Source organism: Gadus macrocephalus, chromosome 12 (genome assembly GCF_031168955.1).
Source record: "Gadus macrocephalus chromosome 12, ASM3116895v1".
NCBI classification, from domain to species: domain Eukaryota; kingdom Metazoa; phylum Chordata; class Actinopteri; order Gadiformes; family Gadidae; genus Gadus; species Gadus macrocephalus.
Window position 1 is genome coordinate 24,456,387 of NC_082393.1, and position 25,000 is coordinate 24,481,386.

At 44.5% G+C, this 25,000-nt stretch overlaps 3 protein-coding genes and 1 long non-coding RNA gene across 6 annotated transcripts in view; all 4 read left to right on the forward strand.

The window, feature by feature from the left end:
* The first annotated feature begins 551 nt into the window (after positions 1-551).
* LOC132468939 (E3 ubiquitin-protein ligase RNF126-like) lies at positions 552-5,385 on the forward strand. The gene is made up of 9 exons (XM_060066777.1): positions 552-848; positions 1,969-2,027; positions 2,340-2,400; positions 2,726-2,964; positions 3,139-3,207; positions 3,303-3,372; positions 3,459-3,552; positions 3,937-4,052; positions 4,157-5,385. The coding sequence occupies exons 1-9, from the start codon at positions 774-776 to the stop codon at positions 4,313-4,315; spliced, it is 942 nt and encodes a 313-aa protein (XP_059922760.1). The 5' UTR covers positions 552-773; the 3' UTR covers positions 4,316-5,385.
* A 661-nt stretch (positions 5,386-6,046) lies between these two features.
* bsg (basigin) lies at positions 6,047-16,410 on the forward strand. Of its 3 annotated transcripts, XM_060066234.1 has the most exons (7): positions 6,048-6,273; positions 11,720-11,888; positions 12,750-12,838; positions 12,982-13,121; positions 13,264-13,540; positions 14,893-14,917; positions 15,083-16,410. In XM_060066234.1, exons 1-7 carry the CDS (start codon positions 6,210-6,212, stop codon positions 15,141-15,143), a joined length of 825 nt encoding a protein of 274 aa, XP_059922217.1. In that variant the 5' UTR covers positions 6,048-6,209; the 3' UTR covers positions 15,144-16,410. The 3 variants fall into 3 exon arrangements, with proteins under 3 accessions (XP_059922219.1, XP_059922220.1, XP_059922217.1); XM_060066236.1 differs by lacking the exon at positions 14,893-14,917 and having other exon boundaries at positions 6,047-6,273; positions 13,264-13,565; XM_060066237.1 differs by lacking the exon at positions 14,893-14,917 and having other exon boundaries at positions 6,047-6,273; positions 13,264-13,557; positions 15,087-16,410.
* Positions 6,280-8,848, forward strand: LOC132468514 (uncharacterized). Its single transcript, XR_009528235.1, has 2 exons — positions 6,280-7,709; positions 8,176-8,848. It is a non-coding gene; the product is annotated as an uncharacterized LOC132468514 (long non-coding RNA).
* A 129-nt stretch (positions 16,411-16,539) lies between the features above and the next one.
* LOC132468568 (potassium/sodium hyperpolarization-activated cyclic nucleotide-gated channel 1-like) overlaps positions 16,540-25,000 on the forward strand; it is a 24,248-nt gene continuing 15,787 nt past the window's right edge. Inside the window, 2 exon segments of the mRNA XM_060066294.1 lie at positions 16,540-18,000; positions 19,638-20,061. Of these exon segments, the coding sequence (XP_059922277.1) occupies positions 17,444-18,000; positions 19,638-20,061 (981 nt within the window). The 5' untranslated portion in view covers positions 16,540-17,443.

The following is a 25,000-nucleotide window of genomic DNA, read 5'->3' on the forward strand; positions in this document are numbered from 1 at the left end:
GGAACTCCTACTTTCTTCTAACATGTGGTGGTGAGACTATGTTTGAGAAAGGCATTCATCAAGGTAGCAAAATAAACTCAATAGCCCTGAATCCTGGAGCCACATCATACAACTCTGCCACTGACATTAAAAATCATTAGCCCACTAACTACTACTCAGGAAATAACATAAGAGCTATTGAGTGAAAAAGTACACCATTATAGGGCGATTAGTTTAAGCCGTCCTCTCCAGTTATTTAAACAGACCTCAGGGCATAATTATTATTCAGCACTTATTTTTCTTCCAACTCTCAACCGTCCTCATAAATCTGTTCGTAAAATCTCGTAATATAATAAGGGTTGATTGACATTCAGAAAACTGTTTTGATTGTGTAATATGATACAAATTGCACAATCAATTCAGTACTTTGTTATACTATTTTGACAAATATTTTTTACACTAACCGTAAGTTTCAAGTTTATTCAAATTCAATAATAGAAATGAATTGGAGTGGTTTCCTATATAAATATATATATATTGTGCAAATGATGCACAAAGGCCCCATCTAGTGGCCACAAGGAAGTGAGCACAATAACAAAACCGGGAGGGTTACATTTTTGCAGCATATCTTCACGGACCCTTACATTACTAATTCTAACCTGGTTGGATCAGTAAATGAAATTGCGATTTGATGGTACAATTTTTTTATATACGAGCATTGAGCGTTTATTTGGCTGCATATTGTCCCTTTTGAAGACCCGTAGACAATTCCTGAAACTGGTTTCCGTTTAAAAATGGCGGAAGCACCTCCATGGCCCTGCAGGTTTTTCTGTCATATATGCTCAGCAGAGATTAGTCCTCGTCTACCAGTAAGTACAATGCACCGTTAGACGAAGAGAATAATGTCCGTGATAAAGTAGTGGATACTAGTCACTAATACGCGCGGCGTGGAGGCTGATAGCGCGGAGTTGGCCCGCTGACGTCTGGCTCCTCCTATGCACCTAGCGCTAGCCGGTAGCTAGGTAGCCTAGTCTCTCAAGTTCACAGGCATAATAAACCCCGTTTACCCATCGCATGGCACTGGGAGACCTAGTAACACAACATCAGCTATGCAAATGTTAAATGGGGTGAAAGTACAACTATTAGATGTGTTGGTTGTGTTTTATTATAGCATACAGCGCAGGCTTCTATTGTTGATCACTGTTTGAAACAAAGGTATTGAGTTGACTTTAATGTGAACGATTAGCCGATACTACAGCAGCGAACAGTCAGCCAGACCATTGTTTACCTTTTTCCCGTGCAATACCGTACAGCACACTCGGATAATGGATCGTGCAAAGTAGACAAAGGCTTGGCCTAAACATGACCCTAATTATACAGTAAAAAAGCTAATAACTCTCACATCGAGACAATGGCATATGGCTGTACACTGGGTGGGAATGGTGCATGAGGGATGGTGTTACTGTTGTGGTGTACGCGGCAGGGTTGTTTTATTGGCGTCTTGAGGGTTGGCTTAACCGAACTACGAGGAGGCTGAGAGGGAAACAGACATCCGTGCTGCGTTTTAGAACAATCCACAATAACGGCTCACTTACACTGAAATACAAAGCAAAGAATTTAAGAAAGATGCTTTGCCTCATAACTTAATTATTTCCCTAGCTAGAGCAAGGGTAATGGTTATTTCGGAGGCTGGGTTAGCCCGATGAAGAGATTAGAATCCACAAAGGGGTCGGTCGGTGGTCTGTTCTGCTTTAGAGCCTAAAATAATGACCATCGGGGACTGTGCCTAAGTAAGGGATCAGACATACGAGTGTTGCACAATCTACAAATCTTGGTGTATCTCTTTATATCACAGAAAAATGCATTTCCTAATATCTATTGTCAATGATGAGTTGATTTATATTCACGCAGCATTTCCATTGTTGGGATGAGATGTAATCTGTTAACCATTTTTCGTACAATTTTATTTTATTTTGTGTGTTGTTACAGGATTACACATGCCCACGATGTGAGTCAGGCTTTATTGAAGAGCTACTGGGGGAGAGGAGGTATGTAGTCATAAATCAGTTCGGCTTAGTCTTGGTAATAACCAACAAAAGTTACCTTCATCTCAAATGCAAGCCAGATGATATGGATAAGCATTACCACTGATTTATTCATATGAATTGATGGTGAAAATATTTTTTTATTGACATAGATCAGACCATATCAATCTTTAGTTCGCACCAGAATTATACTATCGATGGATCTATTGATTTCTATCTAGATCTCTATCCACATCTCTGTATAGATGTATATCTATAAATCTTTGGGGGCGGGGAGATGTCTATCAGTTACTCACTGTTTTGTCCCCTGTGTAGTGCAGACAACGGCTCCGCGCCCTCCATTTCCACTGGGGACCAGAACCAGCAGCCATTTCAGGTTTTTATTTCCTTTTTTTGGTTGCAATTGTGTAATGCTGTGAAATTGGGTGCCTCTAACGGGGTGCTAAGGAAGCCTGACATCACCAGATTTAATCTTAGGTTTGGCTTATTATTAAACAAATGCCGCTTTAACCAATTAGTTAGACCTATACAGCCGATATGATTTTTTTTTAATTAGTCCAATTTCTAACCCCACATGTCTAACAGATGGGTTAGGGATTTGTAACGGACATTTCATTAACAACAAATGGTCTTAATCATACAGTAACAGTAGTCCAGTGCGGATATACGTCAAGTCAAATGTGTGTTTACTTGTGTTTCAGAATGTGGACCACCAGCACATGTTTACATTCCCATCCGGTTACGGCCAGTTTGCTCTGGGGGTCTTTGACGACGGCTTCGATACGGGAGCCGGCCTCGGAGCGGAGGACAACCGGGACGCGGAAAACCGCCAGGAAAGGGAGATGGGTTCACGGCAGCGATACGGTGCTAGGCAACCAAGGGGTCGTCATGGCGCCCGGCGGCAACCTGGGAGGCATGAGGGCGTGCCGACTTTAGAGGGGTAAGGACCTCACTGACCTGCACTGCTGCACTCGGTACACTCTCTCCTTCTGCACCTCCCTCCCCCTGGTGTCCACAAATATAGGACTATCATTGATTGGGCAGCGGGACAATAATTTTAGATCATGGTTTTATGTCCCCACATAATATCTTGCAATTTGTTCACCTCATCTAGAATCATCCAGCAGCTTGTGAACGGAATAATTGCACCGACTGCAATGCCAAATATAGGAATTGGACCCTGGTAAGTTTGACCCCAGAGAAATTGAGACAATAAAAGTTCTACTCAAGAGTTGGCTTTCTGACCGGCGGTTCTAACCATGCTGCCTTCGTTCACAGGGGTGTATTGCACTCAAATCCTATGGATTATGCCTGGGGGGCCAATGGACTTGATGCTATAATAACACAGGTATATACAGGGTTGCCCTTTAAGAGTTTGATGGCATTTCGTTGGTGCTTATGTACGGACCTCATTGAAGTCTATTTTCTTTCTAGTTGTTGAACCAATTTGAGAACACGGGACCACCACCTGCAGACATCGATAAGATAAAGAGCCTCCCCACAGTACAGGTCACAGAGGAACACGTCGGTAAGGAACCTTGTCTCTGGACACTGGCACACACAGGGAGAGGGCTAGGGTCAGAAATACCGTACTCAATTCAATATTGAAAGGCACTTTATTATTTTGTGGTATTTGCAATGGAGACCTATCAATCTTGTCAAAGGGGTCAATAGTCAACTGGAAACATAGTTGCATTTTATCATGCAGTGGGGATTATAAACTGTTATGGTTAGGCATAAAAAGAGGCATGATAAGACAAACGCTATGGCACCAACCTTGTTCTTTGGTGTTTCTTTGTAACTTTCCACGTGCTGCCATGAACAATTCAACTGTCTCTTTTCCTACAACAAAACCTACAGTTTTACCATTTATTCAAATCCTGACTATCTCACCTGCCTTTTTTTTCTCCAGCATTATCTCTAGAATGTCCGGTGTGTAAAGAAGATTACAGTGTTGGAGAAAATGTCAGACAGCTTCCATGCAATCATATGTTCCACAATGATTGCATAATACCCTGGCTTGAGCAGGTAATGGTCATATTCCTCCCTGATATTTTTCTCTATGCACCCTATACCTATTACGACCAATCAAACTTAACCGAATTGCATTTTCTCTGCTTTCTTTTGTCCAGCATGACACTTGTCCGGTGTGCCGGAAAAGCTTGAGCGGTCAAAACACGGCCACAAACCCTCCAGACCTATCGGGAATGAACTTTACCGGCCCATCCGCCTCCTCCACACCGTCATCCGCGAGCTCAACGAGCAACGAGCCGCCTGCAGATCAATTGTAAAACACAAAAAATAAACACTCGACCATCACGCCTACTGAGCCCTTCAACACTTTTAGGCAGTCTCACACCTCTCTCTGGGTCGTTGTGCTCAATGGCGACCCCTTGACCTCAGCAGTGCCCCTTCCTAGTTTAAGATGGAGGAATTGACCAGAACGTTTTCCTCCTGAAAGGCACTCAATCAAGATCGAGGCAGGACCAGTGTGGTACTCCTGGCCATCAGGACCGGGCTCCCAGGGAGCAGCTTGGATTGTGTTGGGCTTCCTGCCTGGTAGGACAATTATCCCACGGTGGATTGAACTAGACCAGGGAAAAATGTATAAATCCAAAGTAGGAGAAATTGTCACGTGAGGACAAACCTTCTGTTATTTCCCTTTAGTGTGGTTGACTTGACAGAGGCATTTATTTTCTATAGCCTTCATATCAGAACTTGAACTAAATTATCTGTTTAAGATTTGGGAAACACATTCAAGTTCAGTCTTTTTGTTTATAAGACGTCAAAATATCTGTTCTCCCAGCAAATTTTAATCCCCTTAATGATTTCAGCTTTCAACTGTGGTTTAGTTAATGTTAGTTTAGCAGTGAACAGTTACATATTTTTTGCACTCATATGATGTGAATCTATGCAGTGACTTTGTTCTATTTGAATAATGATCACTGATACTCATAATAAATAGCCACTTATAAAGGGATGTTTTTATTCATAGTATGTTATTCAGGGCCCAAATGCGTCTCTGCATTTGCCTTTTTTAACTTGAATTTGAGCAGAAATCTCCTGATGACAATTTGTCTACAGATTATGTGTAAAAGAATAAATGCACAAAATGATCTGATGTGTTGGTGTATGTATGTGGGTGCTATCACTCAACGTCAATGACTTGTCTTACTGCGTGACCTTTAGTGAAAAGTCTACTAAACGTTGGTAGCTGGAGTGAAAACATTGGTCTGGTAACCATTTTATATTTTCTAACGCTGCACTTCTGACCAATAAATCGTAGAGTTATTAGTTAATTACTAGGGCAACTAATATGCCTTCTTAAATGGATGGGATTTTTAAAGGTGTATTGAAAAAGTATGGTGTCTTTGTCTCTTTCTTATGTTTACACATTCTAAGAGCATTTTGAAGCTAAACTATGGTTCAGTTTGGAATTGAACATTATGGGGTAGATGTATGCAGCCTATATAGATAATGAATAGATATGTAATGAACTGTGTTTAAGGGTAGTCCTAGAATAATGGTCAAATACAAGATCTTAATTTTACCGACCAAATTTATTTATTTCCAGTTTTAAGTACCAGTGAGCAGTTATTAAAAATATCAACACGCCCCGTTCTTCATGGTCATTTGTGTTTTATGGTTTCTGAAAATTGCATGATATGTGTGCTAAAGTTGAAGCAATGTAGGCTGTTATAACTCAATATTTACATGGATTATTGGTTAGAAAATTCTGATGTATTCTGAAACTGGATTTTGTATTATATCCTCGATTGTTCTACTTTAATCCGAAATCCCGTCTTCATTCTCAATTATTTTTACCGATTCGCATCGCCCTTATCCTTATCGTCCGATCTCGCATCCATTGTATAGCCGTTTTCGATTGTTGCACAACTCTGAGCTATATCATCTCGATGTTCTCGATTCCAATCACTTGACGGCTCGTCGGACGTCATCACGTAAAAAAAAAAAAAAAGCGACGTAAAGATAAAGCGTCACGTACGTGCTCGTACATGGCGTGCGCGTGCAGTGCAACCACTAGAGGACAAGCGCCGCAGTCGACGGTGTGTTAGAGCAAGCCAGCCGCTGGAGTCGATTATAACCTTACAATTCGACGATTCACAAGAAACTGCGGTGTTGAATCCAGTATTACAGACTCCGGCGTAGAAGAGAGAAGTCACCATGGGGCGTGTGTGGGGTTTGATCGCCCTTTTGATGTGCTTTTATCGAGCTAACGCCGCGGCAGGTAAGACCGTGATGTTAGCCATGTTGTTCGCTTACCCTTTCTTAAATATCCAGGGAACACGGATGTTAATGTTATAACTAGAATGGTTAACGTTCTGGGTACTACAGGTATTAATACAGGCATATACATGTCCAAATGGGACTTTCTGTCTCCCTTCAGATGGTAGGAAACAACCAAAATGAAGACTCGCCGAGTTCTAGCTAGACACACGAAACCCCTAAACCCTATAGATGGAAAAGAGACTAACTTAGACTGCTCTTATTTGGCCTTATTGAAATTTGATTTTATAGAAAATTGGGTTCACAGCCTTACATTGCTTCAACTGTAGCTCCATTTTGAAAGTCGAAAGAGATAAATATGAGAAAGAATGATACGATTGCGTGATGCTTTTTGAGTCCTTAGCCTTGCACTGTATGCTAGATGCTTGTGCCGACAATTATCATATTCTTGGCCATGAGTTATTGAGTTGTACACTCAAATTTGTTGAACTAACGTTAGATCAGCTGTTTTCTTGACACTAAGAAGCCCTCCATCCTCCCATTGATTGTAAGATGAAGGGCCTTTGAGGATGACAAACTGTTGCCTCATCTGACGCTTGCGTCGTTTCTAATTTTGATCGTCAGTGGATAATCAATCCACTGACAGCCATGGGCCTATTTAATCAGGTTTATACCGGTCATGTCTTCGGGAGTTTAGATTCATTTGTCATGGTCGGACGGTTTGATCACGTGTGTCTTACGCGTTTACTTGGATCACGTGTGACTCAATTGTGGCGAATGCGACGTGCTGCTTGAGTATCCATCAATGTTGCGCCATGGATAGCTGAGTGGTGTCACTCAATCATCAGCCTGATGCAATGCAGGACATGGAGTTGGAGATGGGTATTATGCCGTTGAGATGGCGTCATGTTTTGCATTGCTAAAAACAAAGGAAGTACCTGAAAACATGCTCCTATTAGAGGTGGCCCCAAGCGTTCTGAGTTATTGTTATTGACATTTGGTAAACTATTTGACATGTAAAAGTTTTGTTTCAAATGTATACCCTAGGTTCAAAACGACGGTTGTAATACATGTTCGATGAACACAAGCCAGGACAGTGACATCCCCTCAAGTACTGAGCACTCAGAGAGTGGACCAGGACTAAAATCATTTATAATCAGTCTTTAGATGATAAGCTGGTTCAGGTTGTAGTAATAAAGCGTTGGCACAAGCATCGAATGCAGTCATGGGAATTTGATTTTGTGAATTGTGTTTCAGAATGGCAAGACTTGAAGCAATAATTATTTAAATATTGGTGATAACATAACCTTAGTTTCAGTCAGGAACTATTTCGGTCCCAGTGTTGCTGCCCATGAAGGAACATTTAGCTTTCTTCGCTTCGGCCCCGTCCACACGAAGTCTCCGTTTTCGGAGTATCTCCGTAAAGACGGATGCCACGTTTATACGTAGCAGGGTATTTATAGAAACGAATATTTCCCCCCCTCCGTTTTCAAAAATAACATTGTGCACACAACATTGTTTTCAAAATAGTTGTCGTTGACATCAAAACGCATAAATACGCCGTCGAGCGCAATTAAAGCCATGCAAGCCAATCAGAATCCGCAGAATCAACAACAACGACTAACACGAGCGTCTTCCCGTAACAAACAAACTGTAAACATAGGGCGCTCATATGACGTTAAGCATTTCCTGGCGCATAATGTGACGCTTCAGAACCTAAAACCCAGTTTCCCCCCGTTGACACGACGACACATAACCGGCGTTTTCAGAAATCTCCACTTTGGCCGGAGTTTTTAGAAATGATCGTTTTCTGTGACAAAAACAGCGTTTTCGTGTAAATGAGAGGCCAAACCGTGTGGAAATATCTGCGTTTTCCCTTCGTGTAAACGGGGCAGGAGTCAAGCGAAACCGGGTAGATCTGTAGAAACGCTGTAGTACACATTCCAGGCCCATAAGGGGCGCTGCTTCTGCTACAGAAATCCAGAAGAAAAATAAATAAGGAGAGGCGAGCATGCGCATAAAGGGTGAGACTCCGCGGGCTTAACAGTCATTAGGCTAGATGGTCGAGGGGTGGGGCGATAACGTCATGGTTATTCGCCGGCTTTGTGTGGAGGGAAGGACGAACCGTATAAGACCTTTGCGGTTTCGCCATGAAATCGGCTTTGTGTGGACGGGGCCACACGAAGCCGATTTCAACGTTTTTCAATGTTTAATCATCAGCAGAAGGAATATGAAGCCATAGTACATTTGCACAACACATTTATGTCAATCAATCACCCGGCATTTTGCAAAGTTGTGGTTGAAAAGCTTCCCTCATTGCACTCATGAATCTTTCATGGAATTTATATACATAGCTTCTGCCATTTTCAAATCTCATTTCAAGCTCACCCACTCTGCCTTTTCATATTTGAATTTCTGCATTGTGCATTTATGTCAGTTTGGTGCCAATTCTTTTTTTTTTCGGGATTTTATGAATGTGGATCATAAAATGTTTAGGGTCTAGGTGCTTGTACTGTTTTACAGTTGAGATAACTGTAGGTGAGATCTTGCTGGGAACCTTTAAAAAATATATAAAAGGTTCCCAATAAAATGGTCATATTTCAGGTTTATATGTAGGCTTACGGCATCTTTGAAGTAATTGTTCTAAATGCGATGTTTGTGCTCAGATAAAATGATATCCGGTACATTGTAGTAGCTGTTCCAGGCCAAAATGAAGCCATACAAACAATTTCAACGGTTCCTTGAGTTTTGGCCTTTCGCCCTGGGATATCCTGTTATACATTCAGATTTTTCAAAGGAATCTTATATCGTTGGTTTTTGAGTGTTGAGTAACCGAGTATCATTTAACATCTTGTCAAGATAAAGCATGTTTTGGCTTAGTCTTTTTATTTTACGATTACCTAGTATTTTGAAATCTGTGCCTATGTCAATATAAGACAATCGATATTTCAATGCAGCCCCAGAAGAGTGCACTGTTTACACTACATGAACTGTTGAACTGTTACTACTTTTTTTAAAGGCAGTTCGTTCACCCCCTGACCTTCTGAAATATCTGTTGGTGTGTATCTATGCATATCATTACAATTACGGACGGTATTCGTGGCTTGCAATTTTGCAAACGTCAGATCCAATGTGGGATCCCAGCAGCCTAACCTTTATTTAATGGTGAATGTGTGTGTGGCATGAAGGTGCCCTTTGGTGCAACCTTTAGCAGTGTCCCACATGTCCAGCGTGGTTCGGAAAACTGCCTGTTTATGGAGTGAAGTACAGGGTGTGCCTGCCTGCTGCGAAAACAATGTTTAGCTGGGTGTGGGTGTTTTTATATACAGTAGAAGAGTTGAGCGTAGTGTAGAAAGGGTGGTGGGAGCCATCTTTATTTTGCTTGTAATGTTAGAAGGTTCTTCTTGCTTGTTTAATCATCAGCAGAAGGAATATGAGGCCATGGTACATTTGCACAACACATTTATGTCAATCAATCACCCGGCATTTTGCAAAGTTGTGGTTGAAAAGCTGCCCTCATTGCACTCATGAATCTTTCATGGAATTTATATACATAGCTTCTGCCATATTTCAAATCTCATTTCAAGCTCACCCACTCTGCCTTTTCATATTTTAATTTCTGCATTGTGTATTTGTGTCAGTTTGGTGCCATTATTTACAGTAAATCATCTTTCATTTTCATGTATTACCTATTCTTTTGCATGTCTCTTAATTGTTTTTTTCTTTTGCCTATTCTCTTGCATTTTTCATGCTGTCTTAATGGGTTACCGTGTATTACGGATATTAATAGATTTGGTTAAATCAATGCTTCACTCTTCTGCTTGCCCTCATTTAATGTCATCAATTAATTTCTGCTTTATTTTTTTCTGTCTCTTTGCCTGCTTCTTCATCCATGAATCATTGCACTCCATCAACGGCCCATTTAATCCCCCCCACACGCTTTAACCATTGACCCATCCAATATTAATGAATAATCCACAAAAACACCCCCAACGCCCCGTGTGCCGGGCTCCCTGAACACGGTGCTCAGCAGGGTTCATCAAGTGTCCCCTGTCCCTGACCAAGATCGTCTCTGGCTGGGCGGAGCTGCACTGTGAGGTGGTGGGCTCTCCCCTTCCCGAGGTGCAGTGGTGGTTCATAGAAGGCCACGAGCCCAACGAGACCTTCACTCAGTTGTTTGACGGCGCGCGGGACGACCGCGTGCGAGTGAACGCCACGTACCTCGCGCACAGCACGAGCACCATCCACCTCACTGACCTCGGCCTCCACGACACGGGCACCTACGAGTGTCGCGCCTCCAACGACCCCGACCGCAATGAGCTGAAGAAGACGCCCAAAATCAAGTGGATCCGCTCGCAGGCAAACGTTATTGTGATTGAAAGTGAGTGGGTGGGCGGGGGGGGGGGGGGGGGAGGGAGGGTGTAGGAGGCGTCTCCCTCACCACTAGGGAAGTCCCGGAGCTCTATCCACCCCCCCCCTCCGCTCCCTCCACTCCCCGCTCCAGCTCCCCTGTCTCACCTGGTGCTAGCGCTGCCCCTCTACCCCCCCACCCACCCAAATCCCTCCAGAACCTAAAGCCTGCAGTAGACGCTTCAATAGGTAGTCCTTGTTTCGAGCACCTGTCCCTAACGCTACACGCATTCCCAACCCAACGACCGTTATCTGCACAAGCCGTGAGGGACAGCGTTGGAACTATCCGTTTTTTTGATGTAGACTGGTTGTATGGTTTCAAAACTAGTTTGTGGCTTCTGCACAACCTGAACTACTACACCCCTTAAAGGGACCATCCTACCTTTTTAATAAAATGTAGGCATTTTTTCAGTCCTATACTTTTCATACATTATAAGGTTTCTCCCAACCAATTTGTTACCCTGACTCAAGAATTACGTACCATGACTTGCAAGTATTGCCTCGGTGATCAACAGAAGAATTTTAAACAAGCCTTTTTGACCTAAAAGGAGTGTACATTTTCTTTCTCCCAACAACTTGTACCATTTCTTCTGCATGGTTCAGCTGTAAAATCCTATCCCTCTGACCTTTTCTTTCCAAACTGCTAGCCTCTCAGTATGAGCATCATTCTCCCACTTGCTGACCAACTCTGATGCAATACATTGCATTGATGTTGGTAGATCCCCTCCTTCTTACGATCCCCATTGGCAACTCTTCACTTGACATGCTCGGTAGTTCTCCATCAAGCTTTATTTGGGATTTGGTGTACATTCTTTAAATTGAATTCGGGGAAAAAATTCCAGTTTTCCATGGAGATTGCTCATGGAGAAACGATCATGCATTGGTCAGTCACCATAGGGATGTGTATAACCCTGCATAAAGTCTGCATTAGCAGGAATTCAACTTGGTCCATCCTAATCTTTGACATCGGTGTACCACAAAGAATGCATGTAAACATATTTCCAACAAAGGCTGATTGTTTTGCTTCCTGTCCACAGGACCAAACATCATCGCTGAGCCCTTTGAAGTCTTCAACCAGACCTCCGCCGTCCTCCGCTGCAACCTCACCGAGACTACCCTCCCAGTCCAGGGCTCCCACTGGTTGTGGAACGGAAAGATCATCGAAGGATCAAAGTCCACTGAACCCTCTCCATTCACTTCCCTTTCGTAAGTATCCATATGTTTTTCTTGTTTAACTTTAGAGGTGTTCGTTTCAGTGGCATCTCATCGGCTATGATCAGGAAGTTCATGACCATCTTTGACTTTGCTTATGAGCATTATATCCAGATTAGCATATTATTCACCTCAACTAGTACCCTGAGGGTTTAAGGCAATTATACCGACTCAGAATACAGAATAAAAAAAATGTATACACTCCACAGGGCCCCCCTACCTCAGATTCTGACCACGTGCTTCATGTTAAGCCGTTAAGACCTATAGCGGTTCATTCTTACGATGTTAACCATGCACTTTATCTTCTACTGGGCCTGTGTGCTTCTGTTCCCTCTGTAGCTCTAGCCTCATATTTATAACTGACATTTCCAGGGACCTGGCACTGCTCAACATCACAGCCTTGCGTTCTGTCCCCTCCCCCTCCGCTTGGCTGCCTCTATTAGTGTTCCCGCTCGGGGAATGGCTGGCGGCACTTGGCCGGCCTGCTATTGTTGATGATTAGCAGAGATGGACCGTGCAGCTTGCCCAGTAGCATTGGCCTGCTGGGAGAAGTTCCCCTGGAGCTCCTCTCACTTGCCCTGACCTCAATTCCCTGTCGGCAAGCAAGGGCTGCATTGTAGGGCTTCTCGTCCGTCCGGGTTATTCTTCACAGGGCGGAGGTGAAGCGCATTGTCAAGACGATGGTTTACTCTGCAGATGTAAGGCGGTCAGGCGTTAAAAAAATATATAAAAAGGCAAAGCTCAAAGCACACCAAGAAGGAGAAATGCCGTTTTGCTGGACAAGCTAGTGACTAGCCTGTATGGGACTTGCGCTCACACTGGTTTCAACCGAATGCACACCTTTGTTGTCTTCAGGTTGGATAAGATCACTACGCACTCCGGTGGGAAGTACGAGTGTGTGTTCCTGATCGACCCACCTGTGCAGCAGGCCGTCGAAGTCAAAAGTAAGCCATACTCTCCAATGTTACCCATCCCGATGCCTATCTGTGATGGGCCAATATCGGCAGATAAAATCGGCCAATCGATTGATTGGTCGGGCTCTACTTCTTCATTGGTATCATTAACACCCCCCCCCCCCCCCTCACAGCACCTCCTCACGTCGGCGCCTACAAACGCTCTGAGAACGGCGACGAGAACGACAAGATCTTGCTGAGCTGTGTGAGCCACAGCTACCCTCTCCCCAGCGACTGGTCCTGGTCCAAGACCCAGGCAGACGGCTCACTGGCGGTGAGTCTCCCGTCGCGCCAAACCCAGCATACCGTTACCATGAACAGGCGTGTCTTTGATTTAAAGACTGTACCGACCTGTAAATGGGTTTTTTTTCTGGTCAAAACATCTCTAACCGTGCAACGTTCTTTGCGTCCTTCAGCCCATCGTCAACAACACGGCAGAAAAGTACGAGATCAAGAGCACCCCCAACAAGACGACCCTGGCCATCACGGCCCTGAGCATAGAGCTGGACAAGGGGGAGTACGTGTGCACCGGGATCAGCGACCTGGGGGCCACCAGCGACCGCATCCAGCTGCGCGTCCGCAGCCGGCTGGCTGCCGTCTGGCCCTTCCTGGGCATCGTGGTGGAGGTCATCATCCTGGTCACCATCATCTTCATCTACGAGAAGAGGAGAAAGCCCGACGAGATCCAAGACGGTAAAGACCTTGTGATTGTCCCCTTGTTCGTAACGTAACGGAGGTTTTGTCTTTCTTTAGTTCGACAGGGTGTTTAACTTCAGTCGGTCAGCCGCTGCATATTTTTGCATTGCGAGACAAACGCTCCACTTGCCAAAACCGTGTTACCTTTTCAGTGGATGTTGATGGACGTTCTGAACTGTGCGAGACATGGACATTTGTAGTTTTAGAACCAACTTAAAATGTATCTGTTTAAAATTGTAAATGTTCTCATGACCCTAAGATCAATTTAATCATTTTTGAAGTTTGCCTTTCAATACAATGACTCGGTTGTGAGAGAACTTTTATTTTTTTTTATTATTTACACTTTTACCTCCTTGTTTGCTGCTGCTTTTGCGTTTTGGTAAGTGATCAAAACTGCATGCGAGACTGAAGTGGTTGGCCTGAGATGCCCGCTTGGCAAGAGTGCGCGTTTTTAAATGACCACTTCCGATAGGAATGCACTCCATGACTTGATCACTCTTTCACTGGCCTAATGAGCTATGATGGGAGCAGCCAAATTCTGCTGATGCTTTCGTTACCTTGAAATTCAAAAACATTTGTTCAGCCAATGAAAGAGTTGAATAATAACCAGAAAATTCAAAACTACAGCAGTGGTTTGAAGTGTTTGTTTGTTGAACGATTTAACATCGTTTTTACATTATCTGCATGTAAATTGCAATGGCAACATAATGCATGTAAAATATGGGCAGACTATATTCTTTTCAGGAACAATTTATACAATTCCTGCCTTAATCCATCCAGCAGGTGCTTAACCAGACCCTTCATACTGGAATGCTTTCCTGCTGTGTTGGATATTAATATTTGCACTGCTTGGTTCTAATTCTTTTGTGCCATTGACGGCTATTGCATGAGTTTACAATGATTCCTCACAGCTAGTGTAGCCATTTCTCAATCTTTTGAATAGTTGCCATTGCCAACATACTTGTGTTTGGCTTTGCATTATCACAAAGATTTAACATTGCACGACTCCAACCTAATCTTTAGAAGTCTAAACTGATAACTAAGTCTATAATGAATTTTATTAGTTTGAGACGTATTTTTATGAAGGTGTTAATGATTAGAAAAAATGTAAACGTCAACATTTAACCCTAAAATATAGTGAATCATCATGAACATAATGCACTGTTGAGCGAGGGTGGGTGTGCTCATTGAATTTGTCGCATTGTCATCGCCTTGTCCGGTCATGTTTTTCAGACAATGCCATCCGTGTATGTGCTCAGAATGCGAAGAGGTGCATGTGTTTTGGCTGTCTTATGCTGGCGTCAACTGACTTGTTTGTTTTCTGTTTCCCTACCACTGATCGAATCCAGACGACGACTCAGGATCTGCTCCTCTGTGAGTGACCATTTGGATCACCCCCATACACACTTTCACTGTTTCACATTTATAATCGCGTCCAACTGCTTCCAAGGCATTTCTCAACATTATTTTGTTTAACACCTTCTTTTGACTTTGGTCACTTTATAATGTTCTTGCAACTTTTGTTTTATTCCTTTACAGGAAGAGCAATTCTGACACAAACCACAAGGAAAAGAATGTCAGGCAAAGGAATTCTAACTAGGAAGATGAAAGCAGGTGTGTACTTTAGCCATTCATTTTCTTCCATCGCTGTCACTGTTGATCAAGGACAACATTTCATACTTTGACTGTGAAGACCTAAATGCATCAATTTTTTTTTTAGGTTTGCTAGTTTATTCTCTAGTTCTAACTTCATTTGTTCTTTTCCAGGTGCCCATCTGGATGAAAACGATCCAGGATTTTAAAAGCATTCGACGCATACGTGGAATATTATGTAGTGCAACCTGCAATTTTTAAAATTAATTTCTGTGCTTGAGTGATGTTGTGAAAAATGGAAAGATGAATTGTTTTAATATATAGCCCTATATAAAATGCAGTCAGGGAACATACTTCCACTTTGTTTTTGCCATAGTTCAAATATTGCATGCATTTTATTGCTGTTCTTGCTAAGTGTTTGTAGTGAATAAACAAAGGTGGAAAGTTATATTTATGGTTATTTTAACGGTTAATGCTTCCTATAGTGACCCTCACAGTTTCATACTCCGTACTACTGTATTTGTGGGATTGCAAGACCAACACTTGTCTGGCAGCACCAAGCCCGGTTTTGAAAAGGGTCTGATGTGTTTTTCATCCAAGCAACACTGCCGTTTTATTTTTCAGCAATAACCAAAACTCTCCTCACATTTGTGTACTACCCTCATGCCATGCACAAACCACCCATGGTAGTTCTATATTTTGCCTTAACAGATTTTACTCTCCTGCTTTCCAAGATCATTTTGTTTTCTAGTTGCGCTGTTTCAGTCACGTGTATAATTTAATGCATGTATGAGTACAATGAATTCAAGCCGGCCATGTTTTCTGCTGATATTAGTGCTCTGGTGAGAAGGCGAAATATTAGTGACCCGAACCTCAAGCATTTGATTTACTTGTGTTTTGGTTTGATGCTTTCCCTGCCATGTGCACACCCACATTAACAACCCATTAAGGACCAAGTGCATGATGTTTAACATTTGTATGTTAGAAAATAACCAAATCTAAAGTACAGAGTCTAACAGTTTGATTCGAGAAATTTATCTTGACTATCGGGAGTCTTCAGTGTTATCCGAGATGGCCATGAACGGAAATGTGCCAGTCTTTTGACTACTTAGTCAATTCAGAAGCCATACACTGACTTGACCTGAATTGTATTATGACTAAACGTGTTTTAAACTTGGTAAATATGAAAGCTCTGGTCAAATGTGTAAATTGCCTAATGCAAATTGGACAATATTGGTTGAAACTTCAATTTGAATAAAATACATTTGATTTGAGTTTGTGTACTTGATACTGTGCAATTACAAAGATACTTCTCAAACTGGACGCATACCACCCTGATTTATCTTGCAAAATGATCCTGACCGTCCTGTTAGAAATGGCTACATTGGTCCCAGCTGCTGTTCACTTCACCTTGACGTTGGGCAGTAAACCTTTGTTCTATGGTCCCAAGGTTTGTTTTTTGTTGTGTTTAACTGGACTAGCCTACCTTATCTGCCCCTTTTGGTATAATTCAGCCTAATGCGACCATGAGCAGTATAAAAGTAGCCTACAGTACTTGCCACAAGGTGGAGCTGTTTATCCAAAAGCTGAAGCACATTTTTTGACTGGTATAATTGTCGACAATCGCTAAATCATTACTCGAGTCTCGAGATTTAAATCGCACAGCTTTTTGATTTGTTGGCTCAACTTTTGATTTCACCCATTCGAGCCGAGACACGTTTGTGGTTTTCTCAGAACGGTGATCATAACTTGTCAACGGTAGTTTATTTGACCTCGTTTATCGATCTTGCCCGATCCTTTCAGGGTATTTCGGAGACTCCAGTCGACAGCCCCATTGTTAGGCCACATGCAATCACAGATGTTCACCAAAGTGAAACTCAAAACTAGCTGGGTAGTGCCTTAATGAACACGAGTCGCATCCTACAGTCAGCATCGTCCGATCAGCGCCAAGATGTGCGCTGCAACTTCTCTTGACCTGGCCACTGAAACAGCCACTCGAACGACCCCAGCGCAGCCCTCTCTCTCACCGACTCACCGCTTCTTCTAAAAGCAGCGAGCGTGTTTCAGTGCAGCCTATGCGTTCACACCAGAAGGGGGAGCCTTGTCCACTCATACTTGACAACATGATCCCCAGAGACTCGCGGAAAAAGGGAAGAGTCCGCACCTTTCACCACCACAGGCATCACAACCCCCTGATCAGCTCATCCAGAGAGATGCTGCTGTCAGCCGACGGGGCTCTAAACACAGCAGACGTGGGAGCGAGGACGAGGTTCAGGGGGCAGCTGTAAACCACGACCGGCCACCGGTATGATATTTAACAAAAACGGAGATTGCAGAATGGACCCGAGCAGTTCAGGGAGCCTCTCCTCACTCCTCTCCAAGCAGGAGAAGAAGACAGGTGGAATAGTTGCAGTGGACAACGACCAGGGCCAGGCTGCCCCGCACTCCAATGCCTCCACGATGGACAGACACTTTCCCTCCGTGGGCTCCCCCTCAACACTGGGTCAGGGCTCCGAGGCTCCCGGGGTCACCGGAACACCCACCGAAAAGAAAGAGTCCAGAGTTTCCTTTTCTAACGCTTCCAGTATAAAGGAGGTGACCATGATCCATGAGAACACGTCCAACCAGCGCTCCAGATGTTCTGTGCCCTTTCTGAAGGCAGAGGATGGCTTTCAGATCGCCCCGGACGAAGGGGACTCGGCGGACAACCAGACGTACATGCAGCGACAGTTCAGCTCCATGCTTCAGCCCGGGGTGAACAAGTTCTCTCTCCGGATGTTTGGGAGCCAGAAGGCGGTGGAGAAGGAACAAGAGCGCGTGAAATCGGCCGGTAATTGGATTATCCACCCGTACAGTGACTTCAGGTAGGGGTCAATCAGGCCAACACCGGTGGGTGAACGTGTATACTCCAAAAGCTGTGCGAACATTAACATGTCGCGAACTATGTTAATGTATTTGAAGGTTAAACATTAGAATGAATCAAAATTCCAGACACATTTTTTAACTATTATTTAAACTGGATACAACGGGATACACACATGGTGGCTCAGGTGCATGAAGTGGAGAAACTTCAATTTGATTAATTTGCAAACATCTATTTTCTCTAATAATTTGACAAAAATTCGGCCCCCTTCAGATGACTATAGAAGCGCATAATAATCCGCGGGACAGCAACATGGAGTGACACACGCAGTCCCCATCATCACATCTGGGGTCACGTTAAAGGACAACGTTTTAAAATATTTTTTTTTGCCTCAAAAATTATTTCAAACTATTTCAAAAGATACGTTTTGGTTGGGAAGTTTCAAAACACAAAATCGTAAAAAACCAAACGCTTCAGCGGTACCGGAGCAGCTGATCCTTTGTTGGTGAGGGCATCTTTGCTTTCATTCCTGACGAACATTCCTGTGGAATCTGTTCCATCACAACTCTCAGCGCTACGGTCAGCTCTCTCGGTGATCACCAAACATCACCAACATATCCATGTGCGCAGATCCAAGTCAATTCCCCTTGTAGCCTATTTATACAGCCCTAATGTAACTGCTATCAAAAATCAGATTATTTTTGACACGTCATTAAAATATATTATATCAGGGCTTCGATTAATCACTGTTCGGCTAAGCTCTGAAATCAAACAGCCAGTTCATGACTCAGCGACAGACACACCTTTCAGTCCTGCCTTCTGTATGTTTATCCTATACTCTTTGCTGATCAGGCAAGCACCAGACCAATACAACTGTATCCGGGGAATGATCCACGATATAAATAGGTTTACTGGCTTTATGCGATGACAAGGAAAATCATGGTTGATGATTCCACATTCATTGTGTCTCTTTGAGATCTGTTCCTCCAGACTGGTCAGTATCAAGAGAATGATCAATGTTCAAAATCGATTTACTGGCTTTATGGGATGATAAGCCCTTTTCGAAAAACTAGTGGCACCTTTACGACTGTATTTGCCATAGTAGGAACTATCCTGGGCATCTTTTAATTACAACGCGTGATTATGCTTGTTATTCCTCACCCCTCTACTTGCCCTGGGAATGGCTTGTCTCTAGGGCAATGCTAGGTGTGAGAGAGAGAGTAAGAGAGAGAGAGAGAGAGAGAGAGAGAGAGAGAGAGAGAGAGAGAGAGAGAGAGAGAGAGAGAGAGAGAGAGAGAGAGAGAGAGAGGGGAGAGGGAGAGAGAGGGGGGGAGAGAGAGAGAGAGAGAGAGGGAGACGGAGGGAGTGCGAGAAAGGGGGGGGGCGAGAGAGAGAGAGAGAGAGAGAGAGAGAGAGACAAACCAGGAGAGAGAGAGAGAAAAGCATTGTTGATGATGTTCCTTTCAAGTGCCACAAGCATTCTCCTTCTTTGAGTGCTGTTCCTCCCTGTCGGTCTAATATTTGTGTGGGGCCACCAGGGGCCCGTCCAGCGTTCACCTCAGCCCCTGTGTCCGTGCACAAGGCTTCCCCTCCCATCCTCCCTAACATCTCCCCCTGTTCCTCCTCCACCTCCGGCAGGTTCTACTGGGACTTCACCATGCTCCTGTTCATGGTGGGCAACCTGATCATCATCCCGGTGGGCATCACCTTCTTCAAGGACGAGACCACCGCGCCCTGGATCATCTTCAACGTGGTGTCGGACACCTTCTTCCTCGTGGACCTGGTGCTCAACTTCCGCACGGGCATCGTGTTCGAGGACAACACGGAGATCATCCTGGACCCCAAGAAGATCAAGACCAAGTACCTGAAGACCTGGTTCCTGGTGGACTTTGTGTCCTCCATCCCCGTGGATTACATCTTCCTCATCGTGGAGAAGGGCATCGACTCGGAGGTGTACAAGACGGCCCGGGCCCTCCGCATCGTCCGCTTCACCAAGATCCTCAGCCTGCTGCGCCTGCTGCGGCTCTCCCGGCTCATCCGCTACATCCACCAGTGGGAGGAGGTAGGCTCCACCCCCTAGAGAACCTCCACCTGTAGGAGGAGGTAGGCTCCACCCCCTAGAGAACATCCACCTGTAGGAGGAGGTAGGCTCCACCCCCTAGAGAACCTCCACCTGTAGGAGGAGGTAGGCTCCAACCCCTATTGAACCTCCACCTGTAGGAGGAGGTAGGCTCCACCCCCTATAGACCATCCACCTGTAGGAGGAGGTAGGCTCCACCCCCTATAGAACCTCCACCTGTAGGAGGAGGTAGGCTCCACCCCCTATAGAACATCCACCTGTAGGAGGAGGTAGGCTCCACCCCCTATTTAACCTCCACCTGTAGGAGGAGGTAGGCTCCACCCCCTATAGAACATCCACCTGTAGGAGGAGGTAGACTCCACCCCCTATTGAACCTCCACCAGTGGGAGGAGGTAGGCTCCACCCCCTATTGAACCTCCACCTGTAGGAGGAGGTAGGCTCCACCCCCAATTTAACCTCCACCTGTAGGAGGAGGTAGGCTCCACCCCCTATTGAACCTCCACCTGTAGGAGGAGGTAGGCTCCGGACCTTATAGAACATTTACCAGTCGGAGGAGGTAGGCTCCAGTCCCTGTTCGATACAGTAGGAGAGGCGGTAGGCTCCAGTCCCTGTTCGATACAGTAGGAGAGGAGGTAGGCTCCAGTCCCTGTTCGATAGAGTAGGAGGAGCTAGGCTTCAGTCCCTGTTAGATAGAATAGGAGTAGCTAGGCTTCAGTTCCTGTTAGATACAGTAGGAGGTAGGATCCAGTCCCTGTTAGATACAGTAGGAGTAGCTAGGCTTCAGTTCCTGTTAGATACAGTAGAAGGTAGGATCCAGTCCCTGTTAGATACAGAACATCCAGCAGGTTTAATTGCACTGTAATATATGTCTAGCAAAAATGAAGGTTTTAAAGCAGATCTGATGTGCCCAGTATTGTCTATCCATCTATTCCAGGAATGAGGAATACACAGCTTTACAACACTGAGGCGTGTCAGTTCGGTGTGTGTGTGTGTGTGTGTGTGTGTGTGTGTGTGTGTGTGTGTGTGTGTGTGTGTGTGTGTGTGTGTGTGTGTGTGTGTGTGTGTGTGTGTGTGTGTGTGTGTGTGTGTGTGTGAGACAATACTGTTAGTTGCTGTGAGAATGCTTATAAGCCAACACTGTTATTCCAAACTTTGTCAGCTGTGCTGGAAGTAGACCAGAAGTAATGTGTGTGTGTGTGTGTCTTTGTGTGTGTGTGTGTGTGTGTGTGTGTGTGTGTGTGTGTGTGTGTGTGTGTGTGTGTGTGTGTGTGTGTGTGTGTGTGTGTGTGTGTGTGTGCGTGAGTTATGTGCCTTCAGACCACATCCCTTGTGTACTGTATGATGGTACTAATTAATAAATAATCACTTTTTGTTCTTCACATGGGAGAGAGAGAGAGAGAGAGAGAGAGAGAGAGAGAGAGAGAGAATGAGAGAGAGAGAGAGAGAGAGAGAGAGAGAGAGAGAGAGAGAGAGAGAGAGAGAGAGAGAGAGAGAGACCTACGTATAAAGCCCTGATATTACAATAGATTAAATATTACAATGGAGAGCCATTCAGCTCGAGTACCTTAATCACCTTTCTGTTATCCTCATCTTATAGGTGAGCAATGCACATGTGTTGATTGTAATGAGGTTGTCACAGAACTTACTTTATAATTCATACAAACGTCTGGTTGTTCTGAATCATTCAAGAAAGCCATAGAGACTCTGCACATGTTTCAGTGGAGTTTCTTCAGGCACAGACAAATATGAGCTGATGGTACCTCTGTTCTGGTCTGGAGTAGTAATTTCATTACGTTTACGAGCTCCGACTGCATTGTTCCTCCATAGATATGGAGATGTATAAATTAGCATATTTGGCACTGGTTTGGTGTCTGCTTTTTTTAGACTTACATTTGCATATAACTGTACATTGTCCCTCTCACTCTGGCTAGCTTGGATGCACCTGTAATTATCGGTTCAATTGTCTGTGATCACGCGCCAATTGAATCTGCCTGAACCCCGCCCCCCCCAGCCCCGCCCCGCTCCCCCCAGCCCCCCCCCCCCCTCAGCCCCAGTCCAGGCTGTCTGCTGGCCCCTCTCCTCAGAGTTTAGCCCAGCTCAGCTCAGCCTAACCTGCCCGCCCTCACACTGGATCTTCCCACCCCGACGATAATCTGGGAGACTGACTGCTGCTGAATGTTCAGCCGAGCCCTAATCCAAACATGAGAAGGGTGACTTCAGTATGCAGAGCGCCCCTGCGCAGACTCAATGAAGAGAGATGGATAGTATATTTAAAGCATGGGATGGAGTGTGTGTGTGCGTGTGTGTGTGTGTGTGTGTGTGTGTGTGTGTGCGTGCGCGGGAGTATATGGTGCTGCGTAGCTGTGTTTTTTATTTGTATATCTTTTGAGTACAGCTAACAGTCTCGAAGGGGGTTTTAGAGGTACGCGCCTAAAGAATAGATTGATGGTGTGTGTGTGTGTGTCTGCCAAGTGTGTGTGTTAAGCATTGTTGAGCAAGTATAACATTTAGTAACAACAGCTAACATTTCACAATTTATGTCCATCCCTGCCAGGGGAAGGTGTTATTCTTGAGCTAAAAATAGCATTTCGTAGAAACCATGTATTTTGGCCCGACACCGAGAGTACTAAACGGACCCCCCCTTCTCCCTCCCCTCCTCTCTGTGGCATAAGACCGCTCTATCAATGGAGGTGATTGGAACCTGCAGTAGATGTGGCAGGCTTTGACCCAGATTGTTCCGGTGACAGTGACACATGCCCAGGTGCTGTTCTGGTGTCGGTGGTTAGGCTGGCTCATTAATCATGAGGATAATGGATCCTAATCACAGGGGCCGGGCGGCACCATTCATATCCTTCTCGTCCGCCCCCACTGGCCGGGGGGGTCAGTCGGCTGGAACGTGCCACGCTCCCCGACAGTCAAATGTACCGGAGAATGGGCACAGGGCCATTTCGCCAAAACAACGTGAGCTTTGGCGCTTGTTTCATAGGGAGACAATGGCAGAGAGGGAGAGACAGAGAGAGACAGGCATGGTTGATGAAGATACAGTCCAAGGTAACTGAGAATGGGCACAAAGGCCTTTTCCCTAAAACAACGCGAGCATTGACGCTTGTTTGTTAGGGGAGATGACGCCAAATGGAGCAGTGCTGTTAATGACAGAGCTGACCTGAAAGAATAGGTGAAAACTGAATTGGGTCTACAGGACAGTTCTCTGTATCCTGGGATGTTTGATGGACCAGGTGTGTTTGTGGACGCTTGCCCTCTGATCATTATCAAAACGTTCTCTCAGGCTTTTGTATTTTCAAAACTAGATTGGTTATTATTAAAAAATGTCACCATTGAATTAAGCCATGGAGGGCTTTGCACATCGTGACAGAGCACGAGGTGGAAGGCTTGCATTCAATAACACACTCAGAATTGTTCAATTAAGAATGTAGAAGATTGCTAATGAATATGATTATGACAGAGAGATTATGTTTTTCATACCGTTCCTCCAGAGCCAACCAATTCAGTTTAATTCAGTAAGTCACCTCAGCTCAGTAACCTCTTCATAGAAATGCTTCTTCACAAACTTTGATGGCCAAACTCAGCTTCCCTACAGCTGCCTCTGGTCTCTATTGCTGAATAACAGGAGTTAATATCCTTTAGCAGATGAACAAAAACAAGCCACCCTCGACCCAAACACTGCCCAGAGGAAATAACAACACCAACCTGTAGCAGGCTAATGCTACCCAGAGTTATGGAGTGGGCACAGTAGACTGCTTGTGTGTGTTTGAGTGTGTATGTGTTCGTGTTTAGGTTTGTTTGTGTGTGTGTGTGTGTGTGTGTGTGTGTGTGTGTTTTACGGTGTGTATGTGTGTGTGCTTGTGTTACGGTGTGTGTGTGTGTGTACGTGTGTGTACGTGTGTGTGTGTGTGGTGTGTCACGGTGTGTATGTTTGTGTGTTTTTACATGTGTGTGTGTGTGTATGTATGGGTTTTTAGTAGGGGCTGTCAAGCGATAAAATATTTAATCGTGATTAATCACATTAATTCTTTGTCCCATTAATTGTTCTCATTTTAATGCTCTTATCCACATGGAGAAGTGCATCGGCTTGCCTTGTGCAAATTATTTTTTATTGATAACAACATTGGCATATACTGATCAAAACAGGACGGTACAAAAAAAAGCCTATAGTGCAATTAAACGATGAACATACAAACATGCTGCCTTGAACATAGCAGTCAGGCTACTGCTTCTTTGTTTTGAGCCAATTTTATTTAAATAATAACATTATTTATTATTTAAAGAATAAATTGCGTTAATCGCGCGATAAAAAATTAACGCCATTAAACTTGGTTTGCGTTAACGCCGTTAATAACGCGTTTAACTGACAGCTCTAGTTTTTAGGTTTGTGTGTGTGTTGAGGTTTGTGTGTGTTTTATGTGTGTGTGTGTGTGTGCTGCTAGTGTGTGTAGTGTGTGTGTGTGTGTGTGTGTGTGTGTGTGTGTGTGTATGTGTGTGTGTGTGTGTGTGTTTGAAGTGTACAGTACACATGTGTTGTGCGTTTGTGTTTCTAGGTTTGTGTGTGTGTGTGTGTGTGTGTTAGGGTAGGGTTTGTCGACCTTAAACATGTCTGTGTTTGGGAGAGTTATCCATTTCCCGTGGTGGGGCTGGTTGCACTTGAAGCGCTGCCACTGTCACACCGACCAGAGGTCCCCAGGAGGAGAGGGCTTTCAGAGGCAGCAGAGCTGGGGGGCAGTGGACCTGGGGGGAGGGGGGGGGGGGCACGGAATGACTCACCCTTCTTGCTCAGTGAACTCACTGTAAATATGCAAATGTAATCTACTTTTTGGCCCACACACATCATACACACATGTAGACACAAGCACATGAGCAAATTATCGGAGCAAAACGTGTTATTTTCTCTTCTACACACCACGCC